This window comes from Grampus griseus (assembly GCF_964374135.1).
Source record: "Grampus griseus genome assembly, chromosome: 1".
Taxonomy (NCBI): Eukaryota; Metazoa; Chordata; class Mammalia; order Artiodactyla; family Delphinidae; genus Grampus; species Grampus griseus.
Window position 1 is genome coordinate 75538353 of NC_139017.1, and position 13019 is coordinate 75551371.

A 13019-nucleotide genomic window follows, 5' to 3' on the forward strand; every position below is an offset into this window, starting at 1 on the left:
GGAAATCTTCATGACTGTGAGTGGTGGGGACCAAAAGAGCATGAGAAACTCTCTTTCCTACAGATGTTCAACTTGGACAGATTCCCCCATCTTGCTTACGGGGGTTATGGAGTAATGTCAGAGCAGAAGAGTGGCAATTGAGGGTCTGTGTTTTGCCCAAAGGATTTTCCTTGTTTCCCTCCTACCCCACCTTCCTGAATGTCACACGAGGGCAGCTTCGTGGCCAGGACGTACGCACAGTTTGTCCCCATTTTCTCCTCTTCTCCCCTCTCACCCTTAGGTGAACTCTAGGTTTTGGCTCTTGGAGGTGAGAGGGGACCTAGGGAAGGGGATCAGGAAGCAGGGGGTCTACAGTTGACCCTTGAACAACGTAAGTTTGAACTGCACAGATCCACTTACATGCAGATATTTTCCAATAAACCCTACAGTACTACACAGTCTGCGGTTGGTTGAGCCCTCAGGTGCAGAGGAACCATGGATATGGAGGGCTGTTAATTTACAGGTGGATTAACCCTCGCACTTTTCAAGGGTCAACTGTACTTCAAAGTGTTTTTTTTTAACCCTTCATTACTTGATTCATGGGACTGTCCCCTTCTTTCCAAAAATCATTCATATGTCGCCTTCCTCTTCTCTGGACACTATCACTGTTATTAAACCTGATCTTAGAAACTTCAGAGGGAAGAAGCAATCAAAATGAGCTGTGTACTCTCTACCACAGACAAGAACGTCGGGGAGTCTGGCAGCTGCAGAGGTGGTCAGGAGGGTGGTGGTGTGAGCATAAAGATGTTTTTCTAAAGCTGGGGCTTGATTAGTGTTGGAAGTAAGGTTCGAGGAAGGAGAGGGAGAGGCTACAGGAAACCCTAGCTTGGCCGAAAGAGGAACCTGGGCATATATTTGGCTTTCCCCTTCATCCTACCCAGCTTGCATCACAAATCAGTTTCCGTTTTAGTTTGGTTCTTCTGTGGGGTTGACCGTCCCCGGTTCCCCTGTGCTAGGCGCCCCTAGCCAAATGACCAAATCCATCCCATCCGTCCAGGGCTGTATCTCTGAATCAGTGTTGGGAAGGGTGTGAGAGAGGAAGGGAAGAAACACCTCATACAAGAAAGCCAGGCAGCGTGATCGCAATCAGAGGCTGCTAGCCGTGAGAAGCCAGTGCCCGGCGGCGGGGCTGGGGGTGTTTTAATCGCACAAACCCTCCTCGGGACTGGGATAAATTTCACTTGTGTGTGCGTGGACAGGTGGCACTGGCTCCCACATCTCTTGAGCTAGGGCTGAGTGGCTGAAATTTCACCCTCAGATTGAAAACTTGGAATGGGACACAAGAGACGGCCCACACCTCCCCCTCTAAACTTAGGAGCCCAGATACATCTTTGGGAGCAGCAGGATATTCCTCACCACACCTCAGAGGGGTGGTGCGTGTAATACGGTCAGACTGTGCCTCCGTCACCCTCTCTCTCTTCATACAGGTGAAAGCTTCTTAATACTGCTGTAGGGGTCACCTCCTCCCCAGATCTGAGGCAATTTAGGTCTCAGAGAGATAGATGGGGGGAAAGGAGTTTGGGAAATAAGGGCTGTAGGAGGGTCGGGCAGCAGCAAGAGCAACGAATTTGATCGTGTTTTTGTTTTCTTTTTTGACTGAGGTAAATAAAAAAGCTGTATCCTGCAACACTTGGAGATAAGAGTCTGTCCACCCCACACGTTCCAGACTCTGTCACCTTCCTCTACATCAGGCTCTTCCGGTACTGGCTATGCTGGCTGGGCTGTCTGAGGTGGGAGTCGGGGGTCTGCAGGTCCATCTGTCTGTACAGGTCCCTCAGCTCCCTGACTTCCTGGAGCACCCTCTTCGCCTGGCTCCAATTTGATGACGCCTCTCCCAGCAGCCGCTCTGTCTCCAGCAGCAGCTGTTCTGACTCAGAATCGGGAGGAGACCGAGGGGGGTCCTTGGCCTTTCGCTTCCCGTCTCCCAGTCCCTGAACCTCTGCCAGCAGCTCCTGAGTCTTCTCCAGTTTCCTTGCTACCAGGTCCTGGATCCGGGACAGCTGCCCCGGGTGGGGTGGGATGGGGGTCGGGGGGTCCTGGGCCTGCAGTTGGAGGGTGCGGGCTGCGGCAGTGTCCCGCTGAGACAGGATCTCCTCCAGGGAGGCACAGCGGCCTTTTTCTGCGGGGCTCAACTTCTTGGGTGCCTGGGGGGTGTAGGTGGCCCCTCTGTCTGGCTTTTCCCAAGGTCGGGGAAGGCCGCTTGCCCGGTCCGAGGAGGGCTGGATGCGGTCTGAGTCTGCTCTCCGCCGGCTGCCTGCCAGCTGGGCCACAGACTTGTCCAGGTCGACTCGAAAGCTCTCAGCACAGGAGGTTGGTTCCTCAGGGGAAGGGTCTTCCTCCTGGATCAGGTCCAAGGTCAGCATGCCATCCGAGGTAGAGGTTGAAGCCTGCAGAGGGAGAAGGAGGGAATGAAGGGGGTAGATTGTCGTTAGTGAGCATTTCAGGACTGACTGCCTGAAAGAGAAGCAAGCTGTGGTCATTTCCCTCCTCAATGTGCCTTCCCTGAATGAGAAGCCCCCACTCCTGACACAGCCCTCTGACTTTGTTTCCTATTGCTTATTCCTTTGATAGTGACTTAAACTTCTTTCTTTCTTTTATTTTTCTGTGACTTAAAGTAATTTCTCCTGGGGGACTTCCGTGGTGGTCCAGTGGGTAAGATTCCGCGCTCCCAATGCAGGGGGTCTGGGTTCAATCCCTGGTCAGGGAACTAGATCCTGCATGCATGCCGCAACTAAGAGGCAGCATGCCGCAACTAAAGACCCTGCGTGCCGTAACTAAGACGTGGCACAGCCAAACCAAGTTAGCAAATAAATAAATATTTTTTTAAAATACCAATTTATTAAAAAAAATAATTTCTCCTGCTTGTTTCCCATATTTTCCACTTTACTACGAGCTTCCTGAAGAGTGTCTTTTTCCTCTGTATTGTGGACTCTAAGCATCAGTTGGGTTTGACACATACAGGATGCCTGGCATGGCAGGGTAACTGTCCTTTTCCATCTGTATTCTCTGAGCCACACACCTCAACCCCCTCTGCTATTTGGACCTCAGAACTTCTTGCCTTAAAATAAAACTTGTTCTATTTCCAGAATACTGTAATTAAAAAAAAAGTGATAATGGTATTCAGCACCTTATATGTATTGATACATATGTTGTTTCAACCACTCCTCACAGCAACCGTTCAAGTGGGCATGATTACTGCCCCACTTTACAGTTGGAGGCGGGCAGCTTCAGAGTACACTGCAAAGCTAGGTTCCAATCCAGTTCTGTCTGATTCCAAAGCCCATGTTCTTTCTTTCTTTTTTTTAAAAATTAATTAATTTTATTTTATTTATTTTAGTTTTGGCTGTGTTAGGTCTTTGTTGCTGTGTGCGGGCTTTCTCTAGTCGTGGCGAGCGGGGCCTACTCTTCGTTGTAGTGCACAGGTTTCTACTGTGGTGGCTTCTTTTGTTGCAAGTATGGGCTCTAGGTGCACGGGCTTCAGTAGTTGTGGCATGTGGCTCAGTAGTTGTGGCTCGCGGGCTCTAGAGTGCAGGCTCAGTAGTTGTGGCGCATGGGCTTAGCTGCTCCGCGGCATGTGGGATCTTCCCAGACCAGGGCTCGGACCCGTGTCTTCTGCATTGGCTGGCGGATTCTTAACCACTGCACCACCAGGGAGGCCCCCATGCTCTTTCTACTATACCCGAGTGCCTCTTTCCCTAGACACTTAGCGCTCAGACAAATGAAAGAAAATCCTTGTTCCTCTAAGTGCCTGTGATACATAATGCTGTTATCCGTCAGGACAGCTAGCCACCAGACAGTAGCTTATGTTGCCTTGTACTGTATTCATCTCTTCTACTTTTCACTTCCCTTGTGGGTATATCTCATTTTCCCCAAAGGATGATACATTTATTGAGGGCAGGACTTTCAAATTCACAGTAGGTGCTGACTAAATATTTTTGGTTTGGAGGAATCAAGAAAGGGAACAGGGTGGAGGGACTTCCCTAGCCTTTGACCTTGGTACACAAATGCCTCTGGTGGGCTGTCTGAGATACAGTCCTGTCTGAGATGAACTGACGTGGAGTTGGCCCTTCAGCAATTTTTACTTTCTTTCTTTTTTTTTTTTTTTGCGGTACACGGGCCTGTCACTGTTGTGGCCTCTCCCATTGCGGAGCACAGGCTCCGGACGCGCAGGCTCAGCGGCCACGGCTCACGGGCCCAGCCGCTCCGCGGCATGTGGGATCTTCCCGGACCAGGGCATGAACCCGTGTCCCCTGCATCGGCAGGTGGACTCTCAACCACTGCGCCACCAGGGAAGTCCAATTTTTACTTTCTTATAGTCTTACATACCACAGCCATTAGGTGTCCCCGAGTTGGGGGGCGGCGGGAGTGCTGGATTTTTGCCCTGTCTCGAGTTGGGTGTGCGAGATAGCTGTCCTCCTCAACGGTGACCTGAAGAGATGCACTGTGAGTCATGGGTGCTATTTGGAGACTCTGTCCCAACCCAGCTTCCACTGAGGCCTGAACATGCCTGGACTGGGAATAATCCCACCTCATGAACAATTTCTGAGCAAATCCAAGGGCAAGGGATGTATTGGACATGAAGGGGCTCCTTAAGCTGGCCCAGGGCTGGCCCATACATCAGAAAGTGGGGAAAGAGAAGTTGGCAGAAAAGACTTAGAAGTCAGAAGGAGAATAGGGTTTCAAAAGGGAAATAAAGAGCAGAGCTGGTGGGGAGCTAGTAAATGGGGCCCACACCATCCTCTTCCCTCTTCAGTGAGTCATTCTGCTCCCTCTGCCTCAGCGTCCCCTTCCCCACAATAAACCTCCTGACCTCATCCAAGATGCGGTTCTTGGCGCGGGTGATGGCGGAGTTGAGGGCGTTGATCCATGATTCCTTCTCTTCCGGACTCACTGCCAGGAAGATCAAGTTGGGTGCCTGTGAGGAGAAGATTCTTGTTTCAGTCAGGGTTTTACATTTGGCCTCACCTTGACAGTGAAGAAGTAAGAAATTATAATCTCATTCTCTTAGACCCAGCTCTTGGAAGGAGAGAGATTCTACTTCTGGAGTCATCCGTAACTAAAGGAAATCAGCCTCTATTCCTGCAAAATGCCACTGCTTGGAGGCTGTTTTAGAAACGACCAATGAGGAGCTTAGAAGGGTACCAGATATTAATACGGCACTGGAGATAATTAGAGGAGGTTTGGGGAAGGACAGGTACTAAAATAAAGATCTTTAAATGTTTGAAGAAATAGAATTTGACAGGAATGGCTTCCCTGGGTTTCCTCAGACAAGAGAAATTAGATTCAGAATTTCAACCGCCTATCACAGTACAGGGAAAAGTGGCTGTCTCCCAAGAGGGGTGTGTTTGTGTATTTGTGTGTGTGTGTGTGTGTTAGAGAGAGAGAGACAGAGACAGGGAGAGGGAGAGAGATATGATCTTTGTGGCTGGACAGTTTAAAGGCTGGCTTGCCTGGAAGGAAGGAAATGGCCATGCTTTTCTCAGGTTAAATAATAAAAGCTGGCAGGAGGGCAATAATTCAGGGCCTCTGAGCCAAGAGAGCTGAGAGAGAGATCCTGAAGGGGCAGGTGCTCTCCTCTGCTCCCCACACCCCTGACCTGGTCGATGTTCCGGTGGCCCAGGTGGCAGGCGGAGCGTACCGTGTTCCCAGGCTGTTTGGAGTGGGCAAGAGTAAACTTGCTATGATTCTTCTTGCTCCTGCTCTTGGATTTCCGGAGCTCTTCACACTTCTCATAGTCACTCAGGTCAAACACCTCTTGAACATTTTTCTCATCTTTTACCTAGGGGAGGGTTGGAGGTGAGGTGCTGAGGATAAAATTACTTAGTCCCTTCTCCCAAATTGTTAGTTACTGACCAGTCTTGGGAACCAGAAGAAGCCTGAGAGGGGAGGGATGACAGGTTACAGAAAGGCTGTCCTACCCAAGGCCCACAGAGGCCTGACAGTGGGGGGCAGCCCCCCATGTCCTGATTCCTCAGGTGGGTTTCCATTTAAACCCTTTGTCCCCACTCCCCTCAGCCAAGCTACCATTTCCAGAGCCCCAGTAGGTCTCTCTTCACTGTGACTCCCACTTTGTCCTTCAGAGGACATGGTTACAGGGCTAACAGTTTAATCCTATCATCCTGAAGTAAGCAAGACCTGGATGGCCCTTGATTGTCCAGAGGGAGGAGGTAAAGGCAGGGTCAATATCAGGGGATGTCTGGAGGGAACGAAGGGCTGCCTCCGCCCTCCCCTGTCCTATGTTTATGCTGTTGCCTTCTTATCCATCCCATTATCCCCTGGCTCCTTCCTTAAATACATACTATTATGAAGAGACTGATCTATCTCCTTCTTTTCAGAAGCTTCAGCACCATAGGACCAGCAGCCCCTGTGTTCAGTTTGTTGAGTTTGTTCAGACAGGGTGAAAAACACACCTGTAGTTCCTACCCCTCCTTCTTCCTTCCAAGGTACCGTGACAACCCAACCTAGCTCCTGTGGGCTTGAGAAGCCACTTAATTATCTACTGCTCTCTAGGCAAAGATGCATTTATACTCTCCCTGGAGGACTACTTGGAAAAAAGTGTTCTGCTACCTGTTTCCATGATTCCAGTTTGAGCCCTTACTGCCAGGAAGTTCTTCCTTGTGTCTAAACTGAGCCCTTCCTGCTTGTAGAAGGTGCCATCTTGCACCCGGTTCCACTCTCAGCATTTCTATCCATCATTTGGCTCTTAACTCTCTTGTTGAATGTCTACTCAGAGACCACAGTTCCGTCTACATCCTCCAACCCCAACCAGCCTTTTATGAGCGCCACAAAGCAAATTCTACTAACATTTCTGCCAAGGTCCGTTTTAAACTTCTCAGGGTTTTTTCTCCTCTCCCCTAAGGTATTCCCATAGCCCTAATCCTCTGAAGCTGTGATTTGGCTTGCAAGAGGAAAGAAGTCTTCATCACTGGCCTGGACGGAGCAGCCTGTGATTAGAAAACCCTTTCACCCTCTGCTACTTGCGCCTGGGACTGGAAGACCCTGTGGAATGAGCTGTTCAGGTTTTTCTGGGATGAGAGATGAAAACCACCAGCACTTGTCTTGTTAAAATTAAGCAGTCAAAAGTAGCCTCATATGTTCCTTGGAAGACATCTACCCTCTCTGACTGGAAGTATTTCACAAAAGAGTCCCCACATCTCAAGCTCTGAAATAGGAATTGTGTGCCTGGAGGTGACTTCATTAATCCACCTGGTTCTCTCCTCCATCCCCCAGCCGATCTCTGCTCTTGTATCTGCCTATCCTTCTGACTTGGCACTGGACCCAGGGGGCTGACACAGACTCATTCAGGTGAATGGCTGCTCATACACCCACCTTGCTTTGTTTCCACGTGACCTGGCTCCTCCAGGGCTCTCCCCTATCCTGGGCTCCCGAGTTTTGGACTAGGAAGTGACCAGAAGCCTTGAAGGCTGTAGATGAAAGTGGACAAGATGCTGGCAAGGGGTGTCCCAGAACAATTCCCAGAAACATGGAAGCAGGGATGCTGGGTGATGCATCACTCCTCTTCCCCTCCTTCCTCAGAGCTGAGGCTATCAGCAGAGGCCAGAAATCTTGGAGAGGAAAGTGCTGGGTGTGTATATGTAGCCAGGGGAAAAGAGTTACTTGTTCTGTTTTCCTTAGGGGAGGGGAGGAGAGGGGAACGGAAGGGGAGGGGAACAGAGGGGAAGGGAAGGGAAAGGGAGATATTCTGGCTTGGACACGACTGATAAGGAGCTCTGGGGAGCAGAAGACATTGACAGAGGTTAGCCCCTCATAAGGCAGGGGTAGGAGATGGGATAAAGCAGTGAAACAAGCATACTCCAGTGCCCAGGGAAGATGGACAACTCCAAGACCCTAGTTCTCCACTGTATTGTTTTTGCCCATCTAATTCCCACAGTCTCATTTATAATTACCACCCACAAAAGTCAACCCTTTCCCCTGATTCTTTCTCCTTAGCCCACAGAAAGGAATTTTTCCCATGCTTGCCAAAAAAAGATGCCTTGAACTCAATTTCCTCTACCATGAGGTCTCCCTAAGGTCTAGTTTCTGTTCCTATACATCAGCTCCATGATCATAAGGTGCCCTTTGACTAAGAATGAAGAAAACGATTATTAACAACAAATACAGAAGGATTTCTTTGGTGGGGGCAGTTGCAAAAAAATACTGGCGCAAATTCTAGGGGAGAGGGTTAGGGATTTCCTGCATTAACATATAAATTACTGGGACCTCCCTGGTGGTCCAGAGGGTAAGACTCCTAGCTTCCCAATGCAGGCGCTGGGGTTCAATCCCTGGTCAGGGAACTAGATCCCGTGTGCATGCTGCAACTAAGAGTCCGCATGCCACAACTAAAGATCCCACAGGACGCAACAAAGATCCTGCGTGCCGCAACCAAGACCCAGTGCAGCCAAAATAAATAAATAAATAAAATTTAAAAAGCCCATGTAAATTACAAACATCATACTATATTAAAAAAAACCTTGACTCTGTTGGCTCTGGAGCTTTTGGGAAGTGGACAGAATAAAGCCTATAGTCCTTGATCAGTTTCACCTTTTTTTTTTTTTTTTTTAAATTTTTTTTATTTTTTTGCGATACACGGGCTTCTCACTGCTGTGGCCTCTCCCGTTGCGGAGCACACAGGCCCCGGACGCGCAGGCTCAGCGGCCATGGCCCACGGGCCCAGCCGCTCCGCGGCATGTGGGATCCTCCCAGACCGGGGCACGAACACGAGTCCCCTGCATCGGCAGGCGGACTCTCAACCACTGCGCCACCAGGGAAGCCCCTGATCAGTTTCACCTTTAACCTAGGCCTTTGTAGCGTGGAAACTGGCCCCAAAGAAGAGTACTACCAATAGGCTTACTCCCTGTTTTCCTATGCCTTTCTCAGCAGTGGGCAGTTGGCCCCATGATCGGTCAGATGCTCCTGACTCACAGGATACCAGACATCCTAAGCTGCGGTCATTCCATCCTTTCCCCTGTCTCAGTACCCCTTCCTCCACAAACAAGGGTCAACTACGCTCTTTTGCCCCCTGACTCTGTTCTTTGAACAAATACAAACAAGAAAAAGATGTCTTGTTCCTTCTACCCTTTCCCTGATCACATGTTTTCCCCACTGACGTGTGGGAAGTTCTCCCTGATCGCTACTAGAGTTTCCTGCCATTATGGAGTTCAGGGAAGAGAGGAGATACACTTTGACACTTGCCTAAGAAAAAAAAAAGCCAAAAACCACCCCCTGGAAAGCCCACACATTGTGGAAAAACCTTGGGTAGGATTTGGGGTTGGGCAGAGGTGACCCTTAAAAATAAATTCTCCTGTCAAAGTGTTTTCTCACCTCACTCCATCACCAAGTTCTCAGTGTAAACAGCAAGGTTTAAATACCCTTATGAGGGATGTCTTTGGCCCTGGCACAGCTTAGTTCTTTCTTAGCTGCCTCAGTAGATGTCCTGTTCAGATGAATACTTTCTCTAGGACTGCGCATGTGTCTATTTCAATACCATAAAAGGATTTATTTACCTAAATATAGTCTATGCAGAAAGCAGAAGAGGTTAGAACTCAGGGAGGACTTCGCAGTTAGCCCTGGGTGAGGGGGCGGGTGGAGGGTCATCCTACTAGGGGAACTCAGGACAGTCTCCTAGGCGATGCTGACACAGTCAAAGAGGTAGGGACTGGAATGACTTCTAACCTACAGAGGGGCAATTTCAGTTTCTCAATATTACTATGTGTCATTTATCCCAAGAATTAGAGATAACAGAGAGAGTAATCTGGATTCAATATGTGGGCTCAGGTTCTGACCCAATGTGGACTGCGGTTTTCATTTTAACTATAGCCCCAAAGACACAGACACACAGGGATTCATAACTCCATTCTCCCTTCTGCTATAACTGGTGGGGGGCAGCTGGTCAGGAAGGAATGGAGAATGAGTTCCCTGCTTCTTTGTTTTTCAGTGGAGTGGGGATGGGGAACAGAGAACATGTTGGTTAGGGACACTGGCTTCAACAGAAACCACTGCCACTTACAAATACTCTACCTGAGGTCATGTGAGACTGACCCTGGGTTGTATGTGTGTTTTCTGTGATTCAGGGCAGCTGCACTACTGATATGACTTGTATATGTCCCTGTGAGAGACAGGAAAGGGGAGGCTAGCTGGGTTGGGATGGGGAGGGCAGGAAGGAGTGGAGAATAAGCTGAACAGTGTTTCAGCAGCAACAGCAAAGAAAAAATAATCCTACGGTCAGCTAGAGGCCAAGATAGGGTGGGGGCCAGCAGGGGACACTTAAAACTTTTGGGACATTCTTGGGAGGGAGTTATCATGGTTGTCAGAAAGGTATTTCCAAAGAAAAATTTTTAAATAAGATGCAAACTCAACTTCTAATTCTAACTCCAGTCTCCTCATTAAAGGGCGACCTTTCTCTGCAGATAAGATGGGGGTAGAGACCAACCAGACCGCTGAACTAGCTTTTGGAACAAAATGAGGAATGAGGTAAGGGGGAGATGAGAAGTAGATAAGACCCCTGCGGAGAGACAAAGTGGGGACTATGAGAAAACAGGGATAGTTAGCGGCAAAGGGCACCTACCTCTTTTTCGGAGATGTAGAGCTGGTCCCCTTTCAGCACCACGTAGCGGTTTTTCCAAATCTCCCTGAAAATCCCTTTCCCGCAGAATTTCCGGACCCAGCCGACCTTCTCAGGCGGTGCAGACTGATGATTTCCATCCTGAGGCCCCTGCCCCCCGAGCCAGATGAGAACCACACGATTAGGTGATTACAGCTTTTTCCTCCTCCCGTTCCGTCCCCAGCGCCCTCCTCAGTCCCCGGTCCCCTCCTTCCCGCGTCCGCCCCGCCGCAGCTGGAGTCTGGGAGACCCGCGTTCGCTCCCCACTTCTTCAAAGCCTTTCACTCCAAGGAACTCGCTTCCCCATCGCTCCCCTCCCCCTTCTCCCAAATAAACAACTGGAACTGCCAGTGGAAGGGGTGAGGGCCGGGCTGGAGCCGAGGGGTGGCCTTCGGGTCTCCGCCGAGCCCCCCGCCCCCTCCCCCAGCCTCCCTCCTCGCCGCGCCGGGATTAACGGCATTTTATTTTATTTCTCATTGTCTTCTCGCCGCTGCAGAGCGCGATGCCGGCGGCCGCCAGCCGCCCGAGGAAGGGGAGGCCGGGGGTCGGGTAGAAACTCAGCCAAGTTAACCCCCAGCCCAAGTAAACAAACAAAAGCCCCCGCCGGTGCCTCGTCGTGGGGCCCAGCGCGCCGAGGCCGAGGCTAAGGGGACCGGCGATCGGGCCACGGGCCGGAAGGAGGGGGCTGGCGCGGGGCGTCCCCGGCCCCCAACCCGGCCGCCCGCGGCCCCGACGGGGCTGGGGTCCTCGGGGCACAAAGTCAGCGGCGGGCACGGGGCGGGCGGGCGCACTCACCCGCTTGGTGGAATTGTTCTTCTTCATCATTCCGGGCGGGCGGGCGGACGCGGGCGCCGAGGGGCGGCCCCGCGTCGGGGGCCGAGGCCGCTTCGAGGGGGCTCCTGCCCAGGGGGAGGGTGCAGAGAGGCCCCCGGCGCCGCCGCCGCCGCCGCTCCTCCCTCCCTCCCTCTCCCCTTCTTTGTAGCTCCGGTTACACTAAAGGCCGGCCTCCCTCGCGCTCGCACACACACGCACGCCCGCTCCCCGCCCCTCAGCGCCCTCCATCCCGGCGCCCACGCGGCCCGGGCCCCCGAAAGCTCCCCCGCCGCCCGCCCGCCCGGCCCGGCCCGGCCGCTCCCCCGGCCCGGCGCGCTGTGGGCGGCCCAGCCCGCGCCCCGCAGCTCCATCCACCCGCCCGCTGACGTTGCGAGTTCAGAATAAAGGGCGAATCGCCGAGCCGGAGAGAGTACGCTCCCTCCACCCCCCTCCTTTGTTTCTGACTCACTGAGGGTGAAGAAGACAGACCTAAACCCCGCCGGAGAACGGCGTCTGGAGGGGCAGGGAGTCCGAGACTCCCACAGACCGCCGGAGCGAGAGGTGGAGCCAGAAAAGACAGCCCGGGCCGACCTGCCGAGAGAGACGGCAGGGGCGGATGGAGCGGATGATAGAGAGACAGGGAGGTTTATGAAGACCGGCGATAACCTAGATCGGGATCCTCTCCCCCTCAAAGCCAAAACAAAAACAAGAACGTGAGCTGGAAGGGCGCGTTACCCAGGACTGGCAACTGGAATTCACACTCCCTAGGTGGTACAGATAGTGGTCTGGGCAGGTCAACCGTTGGGGAAAAGTTTTATGGAGGGTACCGATGTGAAGGGCGACTCCGTGGAAGAGAAGTTAATATTAATACACATTTCTTCCAGTTTACAAAGCCTCAGGCCTTATTTGAGCCTCAGGAGAATAACCCTAAGTACGAGGTACATATTATGATCTCCATTGCACAGAGAGAAAAGTGAGATTCAGAATGGCTGAGGGATTTGCAGACACACTGTAAGTGCTGGCAGGAATAGAACTGTCTGTCTCCAGAGCCCTGGTCTGTTAGACCAAGTGGCTTTACAGACAAGCTCCAGGTGAGGCTTAAACTTCCTACTACCTGGTATCTCTCCCTGATGCACTGACACGTAAAAATTCCATCCTGTCTACCGCAATGCCCAGAGGATGCCCTAGCTGGGGAAGGCTCTGCTGATGACCCCTAAGCCAGATCTGCCTCAGAGCCCACACACCAGCATCTTGGTAACTTCATTTTTCTCCCAGTACCCATTTAACAGGAAGAGGAAAGTCAGGAAACCTAGGTTTGGGTACTAGTTTCATCACTGCCCCGTGGTCTTTGGTCAAGTCACTGAATTTCTTTGGGCCTCAGTTCCTCTACATATGAAGTAGTGACTGCCAATTCCATCAACAAGGAAAGATAGGGCAATATATGAGATAACCCATGAAAGTCCTTTAAAAACACAGTATTGCCCTCTAGGGCTAATTACTAAATAATAATGAGCTAACGAACACATTGCCTGGCATATGGTAGGCAGACAGTAACTTCAAAATGAAT

The 13019-nt window shown here is 51.3% G+C and overlaps 1 protein-coding gene across 2 annotated transcripts; it reads right to left on the minus strand.

Annotated features, from left to right (window-relative positions):
- Positions 1 to 1149: 1149 nt before the first annotated feature.
- Positions 1150 to 11671, minus strand: PLEKHO1 (pleckstrin homology domain containing O1). Of its 2 annotated transcripts, none has more exons than XM_082661210.1 (6): positions 11435 to 11671; positions 10604 to 10750; positions 5636 to 5818; positions 4850 to 4954; positions 4366 to 4467; positions 1150 to 2426 (listed from the first exon to the last, which is right to left on the minus strand). In XM_082661210.1, the coding sequence occupies exons 1-6, from the start codon at positions 11462 to 11464 to the stop codon at positions 1722 to 1724; spliced, it is 1272 nt and encodes a 423-aa protein (XP_082517336.1). In that variant the 5' UTR covers positions 11465 to 11671; the 3' UTR covers positions 1150 to 1721. The 2 variants fall into 2 exon arrangements, with proteins under 2 accessions (XP_082517336.1, XP_082517337.1); XM_082661211.1 differs by having other exon boundaries at positions 1153 to 2426; positions 5678 to 5818; positions 11435 to 11665.
- Between the last annotated feature and the right edge of the window lie 1348 nt (positions 11672 to 13019).

What these genes read in the sequence shown, in the direction of transcription:
- PLEKHO1 (XM_082661210.1), bottom strand. Translation starts at nt 11,464, where the DNA reads ATGATGAAGAAGAACAATTCCACCAAGCGG. An exon ending in TCTACATCTCCGAAAAAGAG is followed by an intron (nt 5,819 to 10,603) that starts GTAGGTGCCCTT and finishes ACCCTCCCCTAG; the next exon opens with GTAAAAGATGAGAAAAATGT. An exon ending in GCCACCGGAACATCGACCAG is followed by an intron (nt 4,955 to 5,635) that starts GTCAGGGGTGTG and finishes TTCTCCTCACAG; the next exon opens with GCACCCAACTTGATCTTCCT.